Source organism: Penicillium pulvis (genome assembly GCF_028828015.1).
Source record: "Penicillium pulvis strain IBT 33274 chromosome Unknown contig_5_segment0_segment0, whole genome shotgun sequence".
Taxonomy (NCBI): Eukaryota; Fungi; Ascomycota; class Eurotiomycetes; order Eurotiales; family Aspergillaceae; genus Penicillium; species Penicillium pulvis.
The window spans coordinates 3383125-3407479 of NW_026643078.1; the positions used below are offsets into that span (position 1 = coordinate 3383125).

Here is a 24355-nt window from a genome sequence, read left to right on the forward strand (position 1 = left end):
TTCATGCGATCTTATAATACAGCAAGATCAGATCTCGGTGATGTTCCAAGCGTGTACTTTGATCAAGTGACATATGAATATAATCGATCATGTGCCTCCCGATAGATTGTCCCACTGTGGTCCTAGGAGTATCCACCTTTCCCTAGGGATGACGTCCATAATATGGAGCCAGCATAGATCTGATCTTCATGGATCAATTTGACTATAGATCTATGCATGATGTCAAAATGGGTGGATCTAGTGGGGTGGTAGATCTGGGGTAAGCTCTACCAGTAAGAGCATGGCTATTAGAATACTGATGTATACCCAGGCCTATTTTAATTCATCCTGGCCTGAACCCGGGTGATTTGGCTTATGCCCAATCAACACCCAATTAGACATGCTCAGCCTCGCCCCCTCTTTTATACATCTCGACCCATCTGCCAATCACCGCACAACCACCTCGGTTAATCACCTACTTTATGAACTGGCATCACTTGGATTTACTACAGGCTATTGCGTCTAGCCACGCCCGGCGTTCTTGGCATCTCATCTTTTCATTTAGACCAGGGTTTCCATGGCAGGTACACATGATCAAGTACCCTAGTACTAGTGCGCCCGGGTCCTCTGAAGCCACGCCGAAATGATACAAGTCGCGCTGCCCCCAGTCAAACTCATTTTGTCTGGTGGCATCTTGGAGCTTGTTTTTCCTCATTTTCTGGGCGCTTTCCTCCCTGCGTCTCTTCCATCCTTTCCGGCCCAAACCATCATTTGAATGCGCCTGTTCATCAATAATATCGAGCTACGAGTGTACACTGTCTAATAGACTCCACTTTTCGATCTTCACATTTCTCCACTTTTAAGCAGCCCCGCATCATGTCTGGGGCGGAGGTGATTGCCGTTGTAGCCTGTGTCGCAGCTAGTACGTTCCCACCTTCCCAGCCAAACGAAGCTAACGATCCTAGTCGTCTCCGCCTATCGCGATGGCAGCGAGCTCTATCGCTCTATCAAGAAAAAATGGGATCGTCGACATCCGAGAGAAGAGGCATCATCCAATGATCTCGAACGCTCACTGGACCGCGGACAGAACGAGATTCTCGCACACTGGAATGACCATGTCTCGAGACTCGGGCGACGGTACGAGGAAGGGGATACTATATCCAGAGAGCAGATGAAAGACATCGTGATCACTCTGCAGGGGATGCTGTTGACGCATCTAAGTCGGGCGGTGGACCAACGTGTTAGTCTGGATGTCATGGCTGTCTTGTCAGCATCAGATTATGGTCGGAGCTGTACTATCTCCGTACTTCATGAGCTGTATCAGCGTATCGCGCAGTCGGCGCCAGTTCCGTGGCCTGTCGGCGTCGGGTCGGTGTATGCTACTGTGGATCCCACTTCAACTATTGGGTATTATATCCAGCTGTTGGAGCAGGGACGCTCGTTGTCGCGGACCAGGGAGTCGAGCAGTTTCGGCGGGTTTGTCGTTACGCCCCCGACGGTTTTTCCTGGGCAGCTATCGGGGTCGCCGACGGAGATGCTTGGTTTGTATAAACCAGATGAACGCTGTAGTCCGCCGCAGCGGGAGAGGAAGTCTTCCGGATTGGGAACTGCTATCAGCTCGCTTTGGAGTCATCGGTCAAAGCGTGGAAGTGGTAGCCGGGCCTCTAACGGGTCGTCTGTAGCTTCAACAGCGGACCTGGAGTACCTGGCTCGCTCTGCTGTGCCTGTTCCACGATGCTCGAACTCCAAGATGATACTCACAGAGCCGGCAACAGACGCAAATCCTCGGCCCCAGCAACCCTCCAAAACCAAGGAACCTCGCCGTCGCTCTGAGAAAGAAGAAATCACTCGCAGAATGACCCGCAAGCTGATGCGAAACCCGTGGACAAACGATGGGAGGTCCGAGTGTGCCACGGACTCTGATTCTGATCTGTCGGACGAGACGATCTCCCCTACAGAGGAAGTGCCCAAGCCCGCCAGCCGAGAAAATACACACCTAGTGGTCTCAGAGATCATAAATCAACCTTCACCCGCGCCAGGCCAGCCAGCCGCTCCATCAGTGATGTCGGATGACACCACACACTCAACCGCCCTCACAGTCCTCCCCTCCAGTCTACCCGGGGGGCAATACTGGCCGCCAAGCAAAGAAAACGGGTACTCCGGATTTTGCAAAGGCGCGTGGAAACTCAGCTCCGGCCTTGGCGGCTTCAAAATTTACTCCGAGCCAATTGGCTACTACCTCCTCATGTCCAAGTGGCGTTGCTACCGCTGCTACTTTGGCATGCCACTGGCGCCCGGTAGCAAGCGACATGATGTGCGCTTTGACCAACAAATATACCTCCACGAGGCCACGGGAATCCGGTACCGCTGGTCATTCTTGGCGAAGTCTCATCTCGCGTATACGAAGCCCGGCGTCTCGGCACCGACGCATGTCAACGGCACATTTGGGTGTATATTTTGTTGTGCAGAGCTTGATGTTGTTGCACCAACGCTAAATTCTTTGGATGAGTTCATGGCGCATCTTGGGGAGCAGCATCGTAGTGTGGATTTAGCGTTGTTGGAGCGGACCCGCTGTGTTGTGGGGAGGGATGCCTCGGTTGAGGAAGCGTTTGATATTAATATCCCACCAGGTCGGGCGTCCACTAGTGAGTGATTCATTGTTGACATTCTCGGTATAATCACGGGCTTGGTTAGACACCGTTTGTAGAAAGTGGTCCCATGGTTAGCGTGAGGGTCTCGGACAACGGATGGTCTGAGCTTTTCCAGGGATCGGTTTATCTCCCTTGAGAATTAAAATTTGCATCGGATTCGTTCATTTCCCGTTACCCCTGAAAAGGAGTTCGTACCAATGCCAGTAGAAAGGGGAGTTCGTGATCTATAGATCAAATGTTGATCGGACAATATGACTTTAATTCCCCTCGCAGCTGACTCGGCTGACCTCCTCCATAATGAATGTAGCATTCCCCCTGGCATGAGATCTTCCCCAGCCTGCGGGTAAATGCACAACATCTATTGTCCCTTGCAGTCTTGTCCAAGTGCCGACCAGGTTTAACCACCGGGAAGCGTCATGAACGCGAATTGCAGCCCATCTCAGCTTCGGTCTGTATCCATGGTCCCGCCGCTAAGACCATCAAATGTGTCTGGCCCCGCCGATCCCGGTGTGGTCTTGATGTGGTCGGACGCGGAGGGTCCAGGGGCTACAGCAATGGATCGACGGATAAAGAGTTATGTAGTGGTAGGTATCTTTTGTATGTGAGGGTCGTACAAAGGTACTTGATTGGTACTTGTTGAGCATAGCCCCATGTTGACTGTGTCGGGCCTCACCAATCAAAGACAAGACATGTGCTGAGTGCCTTCCAACTGTATTCCGATTTTCTTCTTTTCCTCATTTAGTTTCTCAATCCTTCCTCTCTGATCTCGTACTTCCTTTTTACTTTTCTTGTCACTCGCTTTATCTTTTCTTACTCTCGTTTCGTCTCTGGTGATTTGTGCCGACAGAGAATCCGCTACTCCGCATGAGGACCCGCCAAGTCCGTCCCTGAGATTCGCGCGCCTTTTTTTTCCCCTCGATCCGTGGACCTGTGTCTCGGAGCAAAAAAATACTCCTTTCTTTCCTCCTCGGTTTCCCTTCACTCGTTTTTTTGTTGTTTTTGCGCGTTCATGGTCTTGAAATGAGGCTCTCACTACGTATCGGTTTGGCCGCTGCGCTGATCATTTTCGCGCTCGTCCTGATCAACCGTCAACTCCACACTGTTGGCCAGGCCCCCCAGTCATTTTGGCACTTCGATACTACATCTTTCCGCGCTTCCTTACGGCAACCACAGCAAACAACCCAGGATGGCATTCGCAGGAAATGGGGCGGTGGCTCCAAGAAATTATTGGGATTGACTTATCAAACTACTCCGATTGAGGTTCCCAATGCCGGTGTTATTGTGATGGGTAAATTGCGCGAGGAGAACACCGCGTGGGTCTCTGCCGAAGTCGCCGAGTACGTTCCCTATTTTTTTTTCCCATTCTACTGTCATTTTTGCATACCTTAATGCCCCTGGGTGTTTCTTTTCCCGTTCAGGGGGAATGCACCCCGGTTGACTAGCTTTCTCGGCGGAACCGCAAAAAAAAAATACTGACGTGAATTATCCGCAGATGGCGCAATTACATCTATACCGTTGATGACACCAACGCCCCCGTACACACCCCTAAGAACAAAGGCCGCGAGGCCCTACCCTACCTTCAATATATTGTCGACCATTACGATGACCTCCCCCCAATGATTATTTTCCTGCACAGCCACCGCGACGGCTGGCCCGCCGCTTGGCACACCGACACTATGGATTACAGCAATGTGGACTCGGTGCGGGCCCTCCAGCGCGACTTTGTACTACAAGAAGGCTTCGTGAATTTACGCTGTCAATTGTCCCCTGGTTGCCCGGCCGAAATGCAGCCGTTCCGCAACCCTCCGAAGCCAGGCGACACGGGTGAAAAACATTATGCTGATGCCTGGAAGGAGTTGTTCGGCAACACCAAAGTGCCCGAAATCATCGCAGCACCATGCTGCTCACAGTTTGCAGTCTCCAAGGAGCAGGTGCTCATGCGCCCGCTCTCTGATTATAAGCGCATGTATAACTGGGTGCTGAACAATGATCTGGCCGACGAGGTCACTTCCAACATTATGGAGTACTCGTGGCACATTATTTTCGGCAAGGACCCCGTCTTGTGAGTTGGCTCCACTCCAATTAATTAATTTCATTTACTAACCCGTTCCAGTTGCCCTGATGTCTTCCAATGCTATGCCGACGTTTACGGCGAGGAAGTCTACGGATTTTAATTAACGCCACATTACCCTTCTTAACTTCACCTTCTACCTTTCTACCTTATTTTTCTTCTTTTCTTTTTCCTCCTTCACCCTATTTTTGTATTCTCCCATTTTCCTCCTTCAATTACCCTCTGTATTATTTCTGGGAGGATTTTTCATATGGTCAGGGATTGACGAACCGCACCAATGCACATCTTACGACTTGCTTCACTGTCTATTTCTTCGGGAGCAATGTACATGGAGTTTGATAATGGCGATTGCGTCAATGCATAGCTCACCATCGCATTGGATTTGCACTGAGCAGGGGTTAGTTGCTGGGCATGCATATATTATCAACAAATAAATCACGATTCAAAGTATATTTCATTCCTACCATGACTACTTCATAACGTCCATCACACCCCTCTTCTCATCCCATCGATAAACAGGCCCACTCCCAACATTATAATGATAATAATTGTTCGTGCCAGCAGGTACAACCGCCTTTCGAAACGTAATATTAATTCGCCCCCGCACCGCATCCCCCGCCCGACCCCGTTTCTTCGGTATACTATGCAACCAATTGGCTTGGGTGTCACCCCGCATTACAACCATATCACCCGATGCGAGGGGCATTTTGATCTGCTGCGATGCAGTGCTTTTCATTCCAGTCTGGAGGTGCATCTGCCCATGTGAAGGTGGTTGTGCAACTGCATGTTGGGAATCAGTCGTACCGGATCCCTGGAAAGGGGAACTTCTTTGAGTTGGGGCTGTTGACGTTGTGTTGTTATCCGAGACCGTTTTACTTCGGGTGTCACCATTCATCCCGGTTGTACTCCTAGTGCCGGTCCCGACGCCATGTGAACTAGCAGTGGAAGTAGGAGGTGGTTTATGCTTCATGACAAATTCCCTCTCCCCGCCGAGCGACAACGAAGCAATATTCGGTTGGTCACCTAGGAATCGTTCATCGTCCGAGTGAAAGGATATACTATCCTCGCCGCTGCCGTAGTAGTTTACCAAACAGAAGTTATAGGTTGCGCCTGTTGCGGCTTCAACTTGCTGGCGGAGGATATCGAGGCAGGGTGGTATAGGTCGCGGATTGTATTGATATTTGTTCGGAGAGATGGGAACTTTGGTTTCGACGTTTATGAGGGTCAAATCGTTATGCGCTGTGCTTGGGTTGGGCTCCGTGCTTTGGTTCGACCTCACGAACCTCGCCGTAGCATCAACACCAAAGACAGTTGTAAAGCGAGGGGTATTGATCGCCGTCTCGACCCCGCCTCTTTTGATCGAGTATTTGACGCGGTAGAACGGTAGTTCTCGCCGTAAAAATTTGAAAAGTTCGTTTGCCGTTTGCCGTGCGATATATGGCTGGAAGTATAGTAGGTCGAGGTGTGGTTGGTTGGTTATGTTGCGTGCTTGTCGCGCTGGGGTTCCGTGTTGTATACCAACATCGATATGGGAGGGTAGGTGTGGAATTGGAATTGGGTAGGTTGGGTGAGTGCTTGGTTCGACAATGGATTCGTATGTTCTTGCATCCGCAAATTTTGGGTTTGGCTGCTGCGGTTGCGATTCCCCGGCAGATTGGTCAAGTTTAATGCGTTTCTCGGTTGACGGTGGGGAAATTGGCTTGAAGAAGGATTCTAGGGTTCGTTTTGCCATGGTGAGTGTATTGGAGTGTATTGGATAGAATCTGCGCGACGCGTCTCTAGACGGAAGATAAGGTGAAGCGTGATGTCATGCCGTGCGGGACCCGATCTATGATTTCCCGATTCGGCATCACCTAAGATCTGAAGCCTTTCTCCGATCTTGAGAGATGAAATCCGATCTTATTTGGCAACAGAAAACAGATTATTGGTGATGTGGCTTGGGGGAATCTTTGATACTGAATCATTCATCTACTGACGCGGGATAGCGCTTACATTTATTTTTACTCATTCAATTTTCCCATACGAAGGTTTGGCATCTTTGCCATTTTACGTGGCGGCAGGAGATAATCCAGCAACTCCATATAAGCCGGAAACGCCAACTTGCATCGCGCTATTGATGAATCTTTGGGCTTGCATCGGGAATTACGGATGAATTCACGCGTCTTGGATGTGTGATTCTGGATCATGAACGGCATACAGGCGATATGAAGGAGTGTGTAACCTGCGGCCGTTGTACCAGCAGCTGCGAGGGGAATGCTCTGTTCGACACGTTGCAAAGCCTTCAGAGAAGGTGCTGTCGCTACATATGATATGTGGACAAGGAGGTATGGAGTGCAAATGCTGAAGTCAATACGTGGATCATTTGTCTGGACATCGTATGCCATCTCATTTCAGGGTTCCCATTGTAGGAGAGTTGCCATAAGAGGAGGAATGCCGGTGCATACGTCCAAGAGTAAGAGCTTTGGGGTTAAAGCCAGCCTTTATGAAATTATGAAGCATCTCTTTTGCCTGACCACTTGTCTAAGAGGCCATTTCGGGCTTGTGGGCTTAAAGAAGTTTTTCAATTTTGCCTGAGTAGGACACGATAACGTAGGAAATATGACATTTTAATTGTAAATTCTATCATTTCACTCTTGAAAATTGTTCCAACCCCCGGTAAAACTTCTCCAGAGATCCATCGTACCACCCCATAACCTCCTCCCACTCAGATGCAGGCAAAGTCATCTTCATCATCCGTAACCACCCCCCAACAATACAATCCGCATAACTAGTCTGCTGGCCTAGAATGTATGGTCCAGTCTCATTCCGATTTAAAAGCTTCACCAAATCAGCCAGCGCATCCCGTAGTGAAACCATCAATTTTGCCCTATCCTCCGCTCCAAACTCCATGGGTGGCAAAGTCTCCACACCAGCCCGCTTTGCGAACATCGCTTGAATCTCCTCTACATGCGCAGGATCGAATTGCATTCCGGGAGCCATAAGCATGACATGCGCTGTAAACACAGAATCGACACTCCTGTTGAATCGGACGTATTCGCCAAATTCACCCTCCTCACGCTCGGAGAGCGGTACCAAAAAGGCTGTGCCGTGCTCATACTTGAAATCGAGCGTCTGGGTCGGAAATAAATCCCCAGTTCCGAAATTGGGATATTGTTTTTGAAGGTGAAGGGCAATGTCGAATGAGTCCCCAAGAATGCAGTTTGTTGTTGAGTCTGTGAGCATGGGGAGCGTGTAGTAGTCGGTTCCGTCGGTAAATCTACGGCATGCGGGTGCGCCGACTTTTTGGCGTACAGTCGCGATATCTGGCATTTGGACCCATTGTGTTTGATATGCGACTCCCTTCATGTTGAGGGCGTAGCGCGCTTTCCATGGGTTTGGGGCTGCGGGGGTAGATTCGACTGGAGGCCGAAATGCGATGTCGTAGAATACCATTGCGGGGGTTTCATTTGAGAGAGCCATTGTGTGGTTGAGAAAGGAGGTAATTTTGGAGGATCTTTTCTAATTGGAGTTTTACTTCAAGGAATTAAGGCTTGCTTTATATCATAGTCGGAGCCCCTTACTCGGACTCAGACATGATGAGGGGTGAGCAATTGTGAGTAATAGTGGGGCGATCGGCGGACCACCAATGAGAACAACAGGAAAAATGGATGTTTTCTGGAAACAGTTATTTCATGCGCTAGGACAATGGGGCTAGATACTGAGATAAAGTTATCGCGGGGCGTCATTTGATTTAAATACTTTCATTAGGGGCGTAGGGCGTTTTCATGTTGGTCATATGCGGGAAATCAGCCAATGAGAAGATCCCCTTCCCAGCCAAGTACCTAGTCGCACTGCGCAGTCTCCGTGTGATCTAATCGGGATTAAACTAAACCTAGGAGTCTAGGAATTTTTCTCGCCAGTAACAGTCATTAAAGAAATTGAAAAATCTTTCATTTGCAATCTAAACTTTATATTACGCGTGTTTTCTTGAAAGTCGTTATGCATCACCCCATATGCACAATATATACATAGATCTCGGCGGTCCACCATCTATTGCACCACAAATTGAGTCGTGTGCGACTTGTAAAGGGTACTGCTATCCAGAACCGCACCAGTCGATGACCGAATGAAATCAATCTGCAGATGCTGCTCATCCAACAATTTCAGAGTGGCATAGCTGTAATCGTCCGCATAAGCAAACTCAGTGTAATCAGGCTCAGTTCCAACATCGCTCAGACCCTCGATGTTACCCGCGCCACCAGCGATGATGTACATAGGAGCCTTGGGGTCGGTCAAGTTGGCGGAGTCAACAGTGCCATTATAGATGGGGGTAAATCGCTGCGAGTTGTGCACGTGTCCGAAGACACCCAAGTCAACACCATACGTGTAGAAAAGCTCCTCGAAGGCATCCTGGCAGGAGTCACAGATGTTGTCCGAGCCACCGGTGCTGTACCAGGGCCTGTGGCCGGCGACAATCAGCCAAGGAGTGACAGTGCGGTCAACGCTGGCAAGATCAGCCTTCAGGAACTCGAGCTGCTGTCCCTGCTTGCCGAAAGGTCCGCTGTCGAGTTCGGCTGAGCCATCGGTGCCGTCAGGAGCATCAGTGAAGTCGGTCTCGGTGTTGATCATGACAATGTGTGCCATGCCGTATTCGAAGGAGTACCAGAACGGGGGAAGCGCGTAACTCTGGGCCTGAGTGGCTAATGCCTGAGCAGTGGTGTTGGTTGACGACGAGCTGAATGGAGTGGGCATGGTCTTCTCGAAGCGGTGCATGAAATCGGTGAAGTTCTTCTGGCCTTCTGGGCAGAGCTCAAGAAGATATGGGATCTCGGAGCAGTCCGCTTCGTGGTTACCTGGGCTGGCCATGTAAGGCTTGCGAGCAGCGATAGGTGCCAACTGGTCATAGAATTGTTCCAGGATGGACTGGTAGGCCTCGGTACCATCGAAGAGGTTTGCGAGCTTCAAGTACCAGTCATCAGCGTAGGCAAAGTCACCGGGGTGGATGATGATTTCATAGTCATCCACAGTGTCGGCAAGGCGGCCGATAGTGGTGTGGTTCAGCGCGGGCTGAACATAGGGAATGGTATCCTTCTTGGAGTTGGTCGAGGAGATGGTGAAACCATCAGCGCCATAAACTCCCAAGTCAATCACGACATCGAGATTGAAAGGAGTCTTGTCTCCAGGGGTACGGGGACTGAGGAAGTGATCCACAGTGGAGTTAGTCGAGACAATCTTGTAGTAGTAGGTGGTGGCCGGAGTAAGACCAGTCAACACCACTGCGCTAGACCATGTCCGCGAAGTCGAGTACGTGCTCGATCCGGTGGAACAAGCTTTAGAACTCAAGTCATCTGCCGAGGTACCGTATGTCACGCAGCTCTGATTCAGTTGTTCGTATGTGTTCCAACCAACGGAGACAGCTACATACGTCAGCACAACCCCTTCAACTCCATATTATACCCGTAGTCAAATCTTACAGTTAGGTCCATAGACAGCCAAACGCTGCTGGACAGGAGTGGTCAAGTCTGTGGGGATAGTGGGATAGTTGACACTGGCAAGAGCGCTGGCAGCCAGCGCTGGTAGAGTCTTGAGGACAGTGGTGAACCCAACCATTTTGATTTCAATAGCTCAGTCAACTCTCTAACCACCAAAAGACTTATCGAACCCAGGAACAAGATGATAGCCATGTCGATCGGTCTCCTTTTATATGCGTGTGATTGAAAAGTTGCATGTGCAGCGCAGCTTGTACCTCCCACATTCTGCAGGTCCAATAGACCAATCACCCGGAATTTGGAAGCCACGCTTCGCTTCATATTGCAACTGTCGATCACTTGTCACCCGCCATACTCAGCTGGGCCATCGCCGCGCATTGTTCCTGTTTAGTGCCTCGCTTACAAGGAAGGTTAAGCTTCCGGGCATCGGACCGTACAAATGCCCCGAGGCACGTGGAGCCTGCGGGGATCGTGAATCGTTCAAACTGGTACCTGACCGTTTACTAATGCCAACACTTTGATTCCGTGGTTGACGACAAGTATATTAATTTGTATGGACAATCTTGGCTGGATCGCACTATCCTTCTAGCGTGAAGAAACTAATTCTAACAGTACACTATTCCTATTTTTGCCTCAATTCCGTGCCCACAGCCCGCAAGTCCGACGGTTTATTGTGAGACACCGGCCGTCTCGGCGATCCGTACCACATATTTTACCGCGGAAGCTTTTCCATCCGCAAGGTCATTTAGTGCGCCCTGAATTCCACCCAAGCCACCCGGGCGCACTTCATGGGGATGTCCGGAGAACCAGCCTCCCGCCAGACCCCGACCAAGGAATGGGAAGAAGATCGCGCCAAACTCACGATCTTCGATCGTCTTTCCCTCGGTAGGGGAGTCGTGAACTGTTCCAACCATGGTACGGTGAATGGCAATCTTGTTGTCATCTCCCTCGCCATCAGTGGGAAGCACCGTGGTGATCTTGCCAGGAGCTGTCAGTGCAGCGCGGAGGTTTTCAGTACTGCCATTCTCGGAGACTGCATCGAATGCGTGGTGAATGGGTTTACCACCAGCGGCAGCCTTGATCTTTGTGCGAACAGCCTCGTCGCCTTCGCGGTAGTCGACGATAATGTCGCCCTTGCTGCGGTCGATCAGAGTCTCAACGAAGGAGCTGCTCTTTCCGGCCACCACAATGAGCGGGTGAATGTTGGAGAGATTGGCAAGCTTCAGAGCGAATGAACCGACTGCTGAGGATCCGCCATACACTACCAATGGTACGGGCTCACTGGTAGGGTTCCAAGGGAGAGGCAGGTTCAACCTCTGGTATAGACCGAGCGCAGCAGTCATAGCTGCGAGCGGGACAGTCGCAGCCTCTAATCTCACATTAACATTGGTCCGGATAAACTATGATCGACAACGTACCTTCGAAGCTAATCTTGGCAGGAAGATGGAATGTCGTGTGCGCCGGAGCGATGGCGTACTCCCCATAGCTTCCATTAGGGGTCGACATCTGGTGGAACGCAGCCACCTTGTCTCCTTTACTGAAGCCAACGACATCCTCCCCAACAGCTTCGATGTAACCAGCGATATCATCTCCCTCGTTGGTGCCATCGTTCTTCGGGAACCAGCGGGGCACTTTCCAGTCCTTCGGGTTGGTGCCGGATACCACAACCCGAATGAGGACGTGGCCTTCTTTAGGCACGGGGATCTCGGTGTCCCGGATAGTGACAATGGTGTCCTTGCTGACGAAAGCTTGCTTCATTTTCAATTCTAGTTCAATTGACGATATCTTTTGAGGAAGCGCGCGATTTGTGCATTCTATGTACCCCACGTTTGATTTGTCAGATCTCTCAAACCTTACTAATTAAGATCCCTTCCGCCAGGTTCCGTGCAAAACAATAAGCATAAATCTTGGATTTAGATTCTAGACTGAGAAATTAATTAACCACCCATTAACATAATGTTGGTACTAAGAGCAGCTTGGGGCCGATATCCCAAAGGGTCACCTCTAGAGTATCATATATAATATCAGCCTCCATAGCTAGTTAGAGAGATTAACAATGACGTCATTTCCAGCCATTAGAGTAACGGAAGTTCGACCCGCATTTAAATCCACTTCCACGATCACCCCTCAGGCACCTGGGTATCTCTACGGGGAGATGGCACCTTCCGTCGGCACCTCAGCGGTAAATCTCACAGTGCTTCCTTCGCGAGTCGATGTATGTGGCGCCCGCAATCGAAGGTGGACTTCGAGGTGGACTTACTCCGGACCCTGGTTAAATCAACCTTGGAAAGGTGAGCTTCTTTATGTAGAAGACAATGCTCTAGCACTTGGTTATATATTACCCAAGCTTCTGATCAGCGAGGAGCTCCTTCTTGACATCAAAAGCCCCAAATGACTGTAAACGTTTCTGTTCATGGCCTATAAGCTGTCTTTGACAATACGTTTCACTTGTCTAAATCATAGCCCCCTTCTATGCTGGAAATTCACCAGGTTTGTTACGGTTGTTGTCTTGTACCAAAATGTCTCTTTATCTCTGTTAACGCCTGAAATTAGACTTGACAACTTCTACATACTCTATCACTTTTGTTTCCAATCGGAGCATGTGGGCTTGAAGCACTGATCCTCCCACGTGCGCCTTCATATGGGTACGAAGGCTCCGAGTCTCTTGTTTTTTTCTGTTTGAGTTTAGTGAGACAGCACTCTAAAAGGAATGCGTTCATCATCCGACTTACCATCCTACAATCGCACTCTGGCCATCGACAGAATGCTTCCCCACAATGAACAATGATCCCTCCTTCATCGTCGTACAATGTATTAGTATTGAGAAGAATGAGAAGAAGAAAATGGTAAGGCAGGTATGGCCATTTCGAATATGGGGCAATCTAGACCCAATTGGGTAAGGGCGACCAGACCCGAGCTGTTTCCACAATACACGTTACCAATCCATAACTCCCTCTCGAACTATGATTCTTCCCATTGAATCATCCCTCTCACCCTCCACAACTGTTCTGAGCAGCTGGCCCCCGATACTTGGGTGCTTAAGCCCCATTGCAAGAGCCTTCTCACGCATATTTCCTAGATTCGTCGCCAACATCCCGGGGCCCACACAGCACACTTTGACACCATCTGCTTTCAACTTGTGATTCCAATCTAACATCATCATATTCAGGGCGACCTTGCTGCACCGATAACCAATTGTCTCGAATTCGATCTTCTTTGGCCATCCTGCTGGCTGGGGAGGTGTGGGGAAATATGACTCTGCAGCTTGGTTGATTGCCGACAGACCAGTCACAAAGATCAGACGCGGCTCAACTGATTTGAGAAGAAGGGGTATGAAGGTGGCAGTCATGACATTTGTTCCGGTCACATTCACATTATAGGCGTTGTTGAAGCATTCGCGGAGAGAGACTCGATTGGCGAGGTATTCGAGGTCAAATGTTGCACCTAATTATATGAGCTAAGAACTACTAGCTTTTTGCGATTTACTTACCCGCATTATTGACAAGGATATCGATGTAGCCTGGGCCAGATTTCACTTTCTCAGATGCACTCTTGATGGACTCATCGCTTGTCAGGTCGACTTGGAGGGGTTCAATCTTGTTAGTAGCCTTGGGGCATTCGCTTTGGATCTCCTTAATAGCCTCGGTCGCTTTCTCGAGTGACCGACTACCCATGAAGATGTGATAAGGCTTTTCAGCCTCGAACAAAGCTTTAACAGCCTCATAGCCAATTCCGCTGTTTCCACCGGTGATAAGAACAATCTTTGGTGCCATTTTAAGAATCGAACTCATATTTAGCAAATCTTCTCGAAGTTATGTGGAAAAATTGATAGGTGTAGAGCATTGTCTTTAGCTGCCTTATATGCTAGGTACATCATAACTTTAATAATCCATTCAAACTCTCCAAACACCGATACTTCCGTTTGTAGCTGTGAGCGGAGCTAAGCTGGCAAACGGAGATAAGTTCTCCGGGCATGATGGCCAGCTGCTCGAGTCATGTAGCTGCAACAATGCAAGCCTTTTTATCTGGCCTTCCGTCGGTCCCTAAAAGGTATGAAAGCCAAAGGAGCGGCCAATATCAAAAGGCAGCCACCTTGTTGGCTTAGGCGCCTTTCCCTCTCCAAGTTCTTCGTTGCTTAGGTTCCCCCATGGAAACCGAACTGCGAATATGCTTGATGTTAATCAACGAGCCAGAGATTCAGTCTCTTACTCAGCAAAGCCTCTACTTTAAATATACGGGGTAAGGCAAATTATACCCCCTGCTCTTTCTTCGCCTTGAAACTGGCGCAGTTACCAAGCCATTTCTCTCAGCAAATGATTGTATGATTACGTAAGGGACTAGGCAGGGATCAGATCCAGGTTAGTTTCCCTACCCATGATCGCACTACCCTTGAGAATCTGTTCATTGGATACTAGTGTATTCTACGGTACTTAGCGATAATTGAATTTCATAAAGGATCAAACTATGGGCCAGCACCAGACGAGTTTTCTTCGTCTATTCCCCGCGCCCGACAGACAATCAACTCTCCATGGTAAGCAGGAAATAACAAATTTATGTATGAGCATCTATCATATCCGGCTTGAAAGAAGGGATATACTGGAGATATGGCCCAGGTCCCAATTGCTGGGCGTTTTCCGTTCATTCTACGCAATTGAACACAACTACTAGGGTGGAGAACGGATTCAAATGATTAAGATTGTGACTTGAATGGGCATTCTCCCCTTACAGAACGCGGATATTTCAAACTAATGTTGGTGACTTCGAGTAGACCGCATTGAAAGAGTGGACGCAGGTACCTCGGCTACGAACTAAGCTACTAGTTCGATCTAGTCTAGTCTCGTCGGGACCCCTCACCATCGTATATCTCTTCTGATTCACCGCAGAAATCCTATCTTTATGCTGCACATAACGTTCCATGATCACCCAATCCAAACAAATTAGCTTTGCGCACTCGGAAATTACCCACGTCAACCCAACATCGACTACCTTTCCTCTAGCATACAGGGCGACGGCTTTCACAATGCCACCTACTCTAGAATTCGCGTTCACTCTACACGTGGACCTATCACCAGCTCTTGAATTTGGAGATACACCATGTGGATCCCGAAAATTTATCCCGATCACAGGAGGAACAGTCGAAGGCCCGAAGTTGACAGCCACTATTCTCCCGGGAGGTGGAGACTGGAATGTTCTCCGGCAGGATGGAATCGGGCACCTCTTTGCGAAATACACTATCGAGTCTTCCGACGGAGTTCCCATCAGTGTCACGAATGAAGGATGGATTCGAAAATTCCGAAGAAACGATGGATCTGAGAAGGTCGCTGAGGATCAGTGGTACGCGAAGACCAACCCCCGATTTGAAGTTCGTAGCGGCCCTTATGACTGGTTGAATCGGACTGTTTTTGTGGGCGAGCTTCGTAAACCCAATATTCCGAATCATGTTGATATTGATGTCTACTCTGTTGAATGAAGTGGTTGCCTGTATCCATGGGCAGTTGTATGCAAATGCCATAAGTCGACCGTCTATGAATGTATCTCCTTGATCATCGCTCTGTTCATGAATAATTGTGCTGTGAAGTGTTCCAAGGTTGTCGACTTGCAAGATTGAAAATTTGATTAGGTGAAAATTTGACGAACTTCCCCCGCCGCTGGGTACTCTCGTTACTACACCCTTGCTCTACATTTTTGAGTATGTAATAATATATATATAGACCAGAACGGACTGTAATTTTAAAAAGGTCTTGGCAAAAAAATGCAAAATCAGACCGAAATCAGGCGAAATCAGGCATCATATAGGCCCATATGGATTTTATGGTGTGGCGTGGGCCCTGGAATTTTTAGATGGTGCACCATATGCCGAAGCCTAGAAAGAATCAAAAGAGAGAGATTCTTCTTCTCATTTAATATAGAGGAAGTAAGAGCTAAGTGAGCGATATATAATGATCTTACTCTGAATATCTCTTCATTATAGACTAGCTCTAGGCTTGCCTAGAGCTCACTCTTCAAAAGCAAGAATTATGGCCAGGTTTTACCACTACGAATTAGAGGAGATAAAGGCAGTCTGGGCTGGACCAATTTCGTGATCAACACAGGCAAAATTTGTCGGGAAAAGCCAGCACGGCGAGAGGAGGTAGAGGGTCGGGCTTCGGGGATATTTGGAATACACAGGTGGAAGATAGCCGGAAAAAGAGCCATTTCTCCAGCCAACCAAAACAAGAAACACTTATTTTGTAATGCTGATGGTACACCTAGCGCCTACGGTATCAGTCGTGGCGGCTCGCCGCTCTATTCAGCGCCCTTCGGGGCAATCTGAGGTGAGAACCTAGGTGGGGTCATCTTCAATTCTAGCGCGGTAATAGTATGTGTGCTGGCTATCCCAGACTTATTTTCTCCACCCCCTTTTATCACCTGATCTGGAGAGCGAACTCGTGTAAATTGTGTTACGCTTTGGGTTGGTCCTTGATACATGCTCATGTCTCACTGGCTCTAGAGCAACGACTGCTCGATCCAATCATGCCATCTACAGCGGCAGCCCTTCGTGCACAGTGGAAAGAACCGTCCGACGTCTTTACGGTGCTCCTAATAGTCGGCGGCGAGGTGGTCCGATGCGCTCTTGGTGCCATGTCCGGCGGGATCTTGACCCCGGTGACCTTTTCATACGGATGGGCCGCTTTTGCGATCTCCGCCATCCTTTCAGCCGCTGGGGAGAATCGACTGATGCCCGACAGCCCCCTCCCGACTCTCCTGGTCATCAATCTCACCTCCGGTTACCGGCGCCTCAATAGATCATGGACACTCGGGCGTCTGTTCCAGACTTATGAGTATTGGATGGCGCCGGAAGTTCGGACGTGCATACAAGACCTGGCTATTAAAATCCCGGACGAGGAGCGGGCCGCTCTCGCGCCCCGGGATGGGGTCGCCGGGACGGGGAGATCGGCGCGCGGTGTGAAGGCGCCCCTGTGTGTGGCTGTGTATGACTGGGATGTGGGTCCAACAGGAACAACGAGACCACCCAACAAAGCCGGCCGCCCAGGTCACGACTGGGTCTGGTCGCTAGGGCTCGGAGTCTCTCTCATACAGCTCGGCATTAGCATCATCCCCTTCGCGATGGATGATGATTGGCGGATTTTGCTAGTAACCGCCGGGGGCACCGTGCTTGCTTATCTGTATGGGGCGCTCCCGCAGTGGCGCAGGGAGAAATGGGGCTGTCGCAAGAACAGTGCGCATAAAGATGTGGCAATAACACTAGGCAACGGAACGCAGCACGTGGTGATAATCCGGGGACATGTGGACGGGTTTGATTTGGAAGATCTCGCAGGAGGACAGACCCATGCCGACGGGGACGATGGGGAGAATCGGCGGGCCAGGGTCCTGGAGTCCGAACAGGCCACTCGAGCTTTGACCGTGATTTTCGCGCTTTGCTGGCTTGCACTACTTGTTTGCAGCACTGGGATTCAAACCCACACTTGGTATTTGCTTGCCATTGGCGGCCTGGGAATGCTGCATAATCTTGTGGTTGCAGGAGCGCCGCGCCGCCCAGACATGTTGGGCGTACCGATCAAATTGGCGGCTCCGTATACGCACGCCGGACAAACGGCAGCATTATCAGAGCCTTTGCCTTCCGTATTCGCAGAAGCCAAGGTAATGTGGACACTGATGGAGCTAGAGATCGCGTATGAAGGGTTTGGCAAAGCACTCTTGAAAGAATTCTTCCCCGGTGAATTTCGCGACTGGGAAACTGCGTGGTGGAATTATAAAGTTCCCAATGTGGAGTTGAGGCGGACTTTACTTGCCCAAAAGAAATATGAAGAATATGTGAAGCGAAAAGAGAAGCAGCTCAAAGTCGGGTCCGCCCAGCAAGGATAGTTCTTTGCTACTGCAATGCCACTTAACGATGCAATAAACGATTCGTACCCATGCAAACTATTGTTTCTGTTGGGCCACCTGACCTATGCCACTATATCCCTTCACTTTCAGTAGCTTAGACTTCTTCCTTCATACCACATGTTACCACCACATACGTTCTGTACACTTCCTCGTACGTCCGTAGAGTTTAATTCTGCTAGGTGACAGGAGTGCTATATTCATCACACGTTCTTACTAGCACGGGGTAATTTCTAGCAGTCTAATGTTGCCGAAGGAAAAAAAGATCTCTGAAGCCACTGTAGGTCGGTCTGATAAAAATTTCAAGCGCAAACTGCAATGAAGGCCACTATATTTACATCAAAATCCAATGAAGATTCTGTCTTTGAAGATGATACAATCTTGAGGGTCAGATCTGAGGATCACAAGGCGATGTCGCATCGAGCTTGAAATAACCGTGTCCCATTTCAGCAACCCGTGAGAACTGCTGTCGAATTTGCCCGAGTCAGAGTTAAGCGACTAATGAGTCTGTTGATCTACATACTTCAAGGCTTCTTCGTCTTCTCCTTTCTTGCTTTCTTATCTCAACGACGTCCAGAGGAAGGGATTGTTTCCATTGGTCTCGTTCCTTTCTTTTGTATCTCCTCCGATCCTCAACCAGCATGTTGTCACGCGCCGAGAGCTGCGTTAAGTCATGTTTATCCTCTGTTTCAATTTTGGCGTCTTCCTGAAGTAGAAGTGCAGTAATGGCCCGATGTTTGTTCTTGATGGCAAATTGCAGTGCCGTCCGGCCGCGTTTATCCACTGCCTCAATGTTGGCGCCTTTCTGAACCAGTAATGCAGCAATAGCCTCATTCCCCTTATCAACAGCAAAGATCAGTGGTGTCCAGCCATGATGATCCACTGCCTCGATGTAGGCACCTTGCTGAAGCAGTGATATCACAACAGCCTCATGCCCCTTCTCGGTGGCATAGATCAGTGGCGTCCGACCATAGCTCTCCTGGGACTCGATATTGGCACCATTCTGAAGCAGCAACTTGACAACAGCCTCAAACCCATTCCGAGCAGCAGCTAATAGCGGCGTCCAACCATATTTCTGTCGTGCCTCGATATTGGCGCCTTTCTGAAGAAGCAATGTAAGAATAGCCTCATGCCCCTTATCAGCGGCAAAGATCAGTGGCGTCCAGCCAAAATGGTCTGCTGCCTCGATGTTGGCACCTTCCTGAAGCAGTAATATCACAATAGCCTCATGCCCCTTCTCGGTGGCATAAACCAGTGGCGTCCGACCATAGCTCTCCTGGGACTCGATATTGGCACCATTCTGAAGCAGCAACTTGACAACAGCCTCAAACCCATTCCGAGCAGCAGCTAATAGCGGCGTCCGACCATATTTTTCCCGTGCCTCGATCCTAGCGCCTTTTTGAAGCAGTAATTTAATGATGGCCTCGCGCCCCTTATGAGCGGCATATATCAGTGGCGTTCTCCCATGAGCATCCACTGCCTCGATGTTGGCGCCTCTCTGAATTAGCAATTTAGAGATAGCTTCATCCCCCTCGTCGATGACAGCAAACAGCGACGTCCGACCATCAGGACCTTTAGCCTCCATGTCAGCACCTTTTTGAAGCAGTAGCGTCACAATAGCCAAATATCCCATCGCAACAGCGGCCTGTAACGGCGTCGCGAGATCATTTAATCTTTGCTCGAAGTTCGCGCCCTCCTGAAGCAGAAGTTCAACAACAGCCTGATGCCCATTTTCAATGGCATGAAATAGTGGCGTTAGATTCTCCTCATCCTTCGCCTCGATATCGGCGCCTTTCTGAAGCAGCAGAGCAACAATATCCGGATATCCCCCCTTAGCGGCCCATAATAGCGGCGTCCGACCATATTCATCTCCATCTGACTCATTGTCTGGATATCCATGTCCATCCAATGTAGCGCCTTTATCAAGTAGCAGTTCAACAACAGCTAAGTGCCCCCTATTAGCCGCCCATGATAGGGGGGCCCGGTCATCAAAATCCTCTCCATTGACCTGAGCACCCTTCTCAAGCAGTAGTTCAGCAACGGCCGCGTGCCCCTTCCTAGCGGCCCATGATAGCGGACTATCCCCATCAGCATTTCCCTTGATTTTGGCGCCTTTCTGAAGTAGCAATTTAGCAACAGCCTCATGCCCCATTCTAGCGGCCCAGGACAGCGGCGTCATGCCACAATCGCTTTTTGCCTTAGGTTTGCCAATGCCGATTAGCCAATCAGGCGCATCAGGCAGTTCATCAAAATTCCGATCATCATCATCATCACTAAACCCATCATCACTTTCCTCGTCATCAATTCCATCATCACTTCTGACGTGGTCACCTCCCTCATCTTCACTCCACCCATCATCACTGTCGTTAGATCCGTTTCCGTCCACTTTAGCGCCTTTCTCAAGTAACAATTCAACAACACCCAGATGTCCCATCCTAGACGCCCACGATAGGGGGATTAGACGATCGGATCTCTCTCCCTCAGCCTTGGCGCCATTCTCAATCAAAATTTCAACAACGCCCGCGTGTCCCTCCTTCACGGCTTTTGATATAGGCGTGAAACCATATGCACCCCTTGCTCTGATTCTGGCACCCCGTTTAATCAGTAGATCAACGATAGCCTCATGCCCCTTCGCAGCAGCTGCTAATAGCGGCGTATCACCAAACTCATCCTTCATCTCCAAGTCGGCGTTCTCTTGAAGCATCCACTTGATTGCAGCACTGAGCCCATTCTTTGCAGCGAACAATATTGGCGACCAATTTTCATCTTTATGATGCAAATCAAAATCTGTGCCGCTTGTGACCAAGAACTTTAGTAACTGCTTTGGGCCTTCTATTGCCATGCAATGTAATGGTGTCCAGCGTTTATTGGTTGCGAGGGTGCCCTCATCTCTGGCAGGGGGGAAATTGACAGCTTCGGATTGCCCATTTATTTCTGCAAATTGCCGTGGCGTCCAACCGTAGCTATCTTTAGCTTTATAATTGGGACCACTTTTCACTAGCAACTCCAGCAATTCTTGCTGCCCATTCATTGCTGCGAGATGCAGTGGTGTCCAGCCAACCTCGCGATCTTTTTCGCTAACGTCGGCGCCGCTTGCGATGAGCAACTCCACCAATTCCACGTCCCCAATCGCAGCTGCACAGTGTAATGGCGTCCAGCCAATTTTACTGTCTCTCGCATTGAGCTCAGCACCGGTATTTAGCAGCAACTCCGCCACTTCTTTGTGTCCGTTAATTGCTGCATAGTGGAGAGGTGTGAGATCATTGCATCCTTTTGCATTGACAAAAGTGTTTTGTTCGATAATGAGAATTTTCACAATCGGTTCAAATCCCATCTGTGCTGCTATGTGAAGCGGCGTGTTGTTATCGGTGTCTTTCACATTTGTTTCGTTGTTGTGACTTAACAAGAGCCTCACAGCTGCTGCAGAGCCTCCCCAACAAGCTCGATGCAGTGCAGATTGCCCTTTGTTGCACGCCGCCTTCAAATCAGCCCTTTGAAGCAAGACCTCCATCATCATCGTGTCCCCTCTTTCGGAAGCAAGATGAAGCAGCCCCCGTCCAAGTGAATCGGCAATATGTAAATGGGATTTTAGGCCCAGCTTCGATACCACCATATGATCTCCTCTCCATACTCCACGCCGCAATGCCTCGAGTTCTGGAAGGTTTTGGTTCTCCCCTTCCTCAATCAGGTGAATGCCAGAGCCAACTTTGTCTATGCGGTCTCTACTGATCCTATCGCGAAGGTATTCAGGCCTCGTATCTTTGCTGTCCGGAGCATTTGATATAATCACTTCTTTTTCGACCCACTCATCGATGTTCTCCACTGAAAGCTCTTGGCGGAAATAAAGGGCACCAACGTATTGGCATCGCGCGTTCTGGATTTTCTTCACGAGCAGAGCCTCTTTCACTGGTTTATTCCCGCACTTGGCTAAGAGCCAGCAATTTTCAGGCTGTTTGAGGGCTTTTTGGAGCAGCCGTCTTATTAGAGGATGCGAAAAATCCCACAAACAATTATCTTCAAGCATTGCCTCCACAGGGTTGACACGCCACTTCCCTCGAACTCCATCGTCGGAGATAATCAGGCTAGCTTCCGATGACATGTCCAGAGGTATGTTGAACAAACTGGCTGGGCACCAGCTGAGTCCTATGGACATGGTCGCAGTGTTATGGAAGAGGTGTCCAGGTGAAAGTCGGCCTAACTTTCGTAGGATACTTCTGTATGTATTTTGCTGCAGTTCATCCGGTACAACGCCGACTAGCAGTGCGGAAATTGTGGCTAGATCTTTGGACCAAGACGTGTAACGTGGGCCCAAAACGGTCAAAAGATCATTCAAAGACGTGAATTCCTTCCGTAGATTCTTAATGATCTGAGATGCCCTTTTGCGTGGACTATCAGGGTCGTTTTCTTGAGCAAGAATCTCTTCGTCAAGATCTTTTATGATGGGGCCGTAACGCCCTTTAAAGATCACTTTCACCTTAGAAGACTTGGCTAATTCGAGAGCGGTCCAGCCTCGACTGAACCAAGGGGACATCAGTATAGCAAAGCATGCAGTTTCTGGATCCCAATCCCAGTTCCGGAGGAAACAATCATGCACCAAGGTGATTCGGGCGTCCTGGTAATTGCTCTGAATTTTCCGAATGGCTTTGGTCCTGGCGGTCTTCTCTCTCGGAATGGAAATAGTATCCCACCAGATTCCCTCACATTGGAACTGCTCTGCAATATCTCGGAAAAACTTGTACATGCATTCGTTAACTTCTCCATCCCGCCACGCCCCGGCTCCAGTTCCGTCTGACCAGACATGAGAAACTGCCATATATGGGAGCGGAGGCTCAAGCATGGTATTTCCAGCCAATTTCCACACCGTTGATCTTCCATGACTTGCAGCTTCATTCAATATCCCTCTTGGAAACATACCACGTAGCTTTATGCAACTGGTGACATCTTTGCACTCGTGTCGCTGTTGAATCGCTGTGAAGTCACGTTGCGAGTACTCACAAAAGTCGAATGTACATAGCTCGTGATTATTTTCCTCGCTATGACTTCCCTGTCGCTCGCGCCTGGAGAACGCGGATGACATCAAATTGCTATTAGGCAATAAATCTGGAAGCTTCTCTCCCCCAATAGACCATACGCGGTTGGGACAGAATTTCAATTCGGCTGTTGCTCGCTGGAATGCTTCCAGAATTTCTTCACGATCTAAACTCATCTTTGGTGCGTGTTGCTCTGGACACCTTTGCCAATTATAAAGGATTTGGTGTCGCTTCTGCAATCTCGTCTATGCGGTGAGGGTATAAGTTGCTGTTTTTTTTAACATATTAATACTTTTTACCGTGTCGCATACTAAATGCTGGGCTTCTCCCGTACCTAAAGAAGTGTAGTAGTAAGACGTTGTCTAGGTAAAGGACCAGAAAGACTAACTCGGGGAGTGGCGGAGATAGGAAGAAAAAGAGGGCGGGGGGAGGAACGAGCCTTTCAAGAGGCTTGTGGGGGCTCTAAGTCAGATAGTATGGACCCATGGCGACTTCTGCTTACGGGAGGGGGAGGATGCGGGTCCCTTTTGAGGCGCTTCCATGAGTCGAATGCTAGAAATAGTATTCAAACTCATCGAGTGAGCAGATGTCAAAATTTAATTTGTTTCAGCTGTTTCAGTTAAGAATTTGTGGCCCAATGATATCCTAGCTGGAAATGCCCTCACAGAGATCTATGCGGTACCTGTCTGTTGTGCACTCAGCCTTACTATCAATCGTCGCGCGGCGCTAAACAGCGGTCGCGTATTTGTTACCGGACGATACACACCCAAGTATTGACTGCAAATAAGCCACGTTAACTCGCATGGCCAATACCTTCTACAACCCTATTACACTAGAGCGGCGACGGAGGTTTTGTTAGGTGAGTGTGGATGATATATTAAGAAGTTTTTACAATGGGGTGAGAATGGGGTAGGCTTCGGCATACGGTGCACCATCCTAGAATTCCAGGGCCCACGCCACACCATAAAATCCATATGGGCCCGTGTGATGCCTGATTTTGCCAAGACCTTTTTTTAATAGTCTGTAACTCCTACCCTCCTTTTCGCTGAATTCTATGAGGTTTAGTTACGACTTGCGAATTGGAAAATTGGTGGCATGAGGGGCGGTTAAAAAAGAAGGGTCTAGGTCGTGATCAATTGACGCGTTCTGTGTTGGGTGGGCTATTTTACTCTCTTACAAGTGCAGTGGTCAGGCGACTCAATTGATTCTCGCCTCATCTACAGAGCACTCACCTTTCTTACCCGCGGCCGCGCGATGCTAAGCAGCACTCGC

The 24355-nt window shown here is 49.3% G+C and overlaps 10 protein-coding genes across 10 annotated transcripts; 4 read left to right on the forward strand and 6 right to left on the reverse strand.

Annotated features, from left to right (window-relative positions):
* Positions 1–855: 855 nt before the first annotated feature.
* Positions 856–2632, forward strand: N7503_007830 (uncharacterized protein; the record flags this gene model as incomplete). The annotated part of the gene is made up of 2 exons (XM_057067377.1): positions 856–901; positions 945–2632. 2 exons carry the CDS (start codon positions 856–858, stop codon positions 2630–2632), a joined length of 1734 nt encoding a protein of 577 aa, XP_056921058.1.
* A 1001-nt stretch (positions 2633–3633) lies between these two features.
* On the forward strand, positions 3634–4870 carry N7503_007831 (DUF3431 domain-containing protein). The gene is made up of 3 exons (XM_057067378.1): positions 3634–3967; positions 4123–4692; positions 4744–4870. The coding sequence occupies exons 1-3, from the start codon at positions 3651–3653 to the stop codon at positions 4802–4804; spliced, it is 948 nt and encodes a 315-aa protein (XP_056921059.1). The 5' UTR covers positions 3634–3650; the 3' UTR covers positions 4805–4870.
* Positions 4871–5170: 300 nt separating this feature from the next.
* Positions 5171–6433, reverse strand: N7503_007832 (alpha-ketoglutarate-dependent dioxygenase AlkB family protein; the record flags this gene model as incomplete). Its single annotated transcript, XM_057067379.1, has 1 exon — positions 5171–6433. The coding sequence occupies one exon, from the start codon at positions 6431–6433 to the stop codon at positions 5171–5173; it is 1263 nt and encodes a 420-aa protein (XP_056921060.1).
* An 890-nt stretch (positions 6434–7323) lies between these two features.
* On the reverse strand, positions 7324–8160 carry N7503_007833 (uncharacterized protein; the record flags this gene model as incomplete). The annotated part of the gene is made up of 1 exon (XM_057067380.1): positions 7324–8160. The coding sequence occupies one exon, from the start codon at positions 8158–8160 to the stop codon at positions 7324–7326; it is 837 nt and encodes a 278-aa protein (XP_056921061.1).
* Positions 8161–8730: 570 nt separating this feature from the next.
* On the reverse strand, positions 8731–10290 carry N7503_007834 (purple acid phosphatase family protein; the record flags this gene model as incomplete). The annotated part of the gene is made up of 2 exons (XM_057067381.1): positions 8731–10097; positions 10155–10290. The coding sequence occupies 2 exons, from the start codon at positions 10288–10290 to the stop codon at positions 8731–8733; spliced, it is 1503 nt and encodes a 500-aa protein (XP_056921062.1).
* A 547-nt stretch (positions 10291–10837) lies between these two features.
* N7503_007835 (zinc-binding alcohol dehydrogenase family protein) lies at positions 10838–11927 on the reverse strand (the record flags this gene model as incomplete). Its single annotated transcript, XM_057067382.1, has 2 exons — positions 10838–11538; positions 11588–11927. The coding sequence occupies 2 exons, from the start codon at positions 11925–11927 to the stop codon at positions 10838–10840; spliced, it is 1041 nt and encodes a 346-aa protein (XP_056921063.1).
* A 1177-nt stretch (positions 11928–13104) lies between these two features.
* N7503_007836 (uncharacterized protein) lies at positions 13105–13942 on the reverse strand (the record flags this gene model as incomplete). The annotated part of the gene is made up of 2 exons (XM_057067383.1): positions 13105–13613; positions 13660–13942. 2 exons carry the CDS (start codon positions 13940–13942, stop codon positions 13105–13107), a joined length of 792 nt encoding a protein of 263 aa, XP_056921064.1.
* Positions 13943–15189: 1247 nt separating this feature from the next.
* Positions 15190–15639, forward strand: N7503_007837 (DUF3237 domain-containing protein; the record flags this gene model as incomplete). The annotated part of the gene is made up of 1 exon (XM_057067384.1): positions 15190–15639. One exon carries the CDS (start codon positions 15190–15192, stop codon positions 15637–15639), a length of 450 nt encoding a protein of 149 aa, XP_056921065.1.
* A 1043-nt stretch (positions 15640–16682) lies between these two features.
* Positions 16683–18035, forward strand: N7503_007838 (uncharacterized protein; the record flags this gene model as incomplete). The annotated part of the gene is made up of 1 exon (XM_057067385.1): positions 16683–18035. The coding sequence occupies one exon, from the start codon at positions 16683–16685 to the stop codon at positions 18033–18035; it is 1353 nt and encodes a 450-aa protein (XP_056921066.1).
* A 508-nt stretch (positions 18036–18543) lies between these two features.
* Positions 18544–23259, reverse strand: N7503_007839 (ankyrin repeat domain-containing protein; the record flags this gene model as incomplete). The annotated part of the gene is made up of 1 exon (XM_057067386.1): positions 18544–23259. One exon carries the CDS (start codon positions 23257–23259, stop codon positions 18544–18546), a length of 4716 nt encoding a protein of 1571 aa, XP_056921067.1.
* Positions 23260–24355: the final 1096 nt, after the last annotated feature.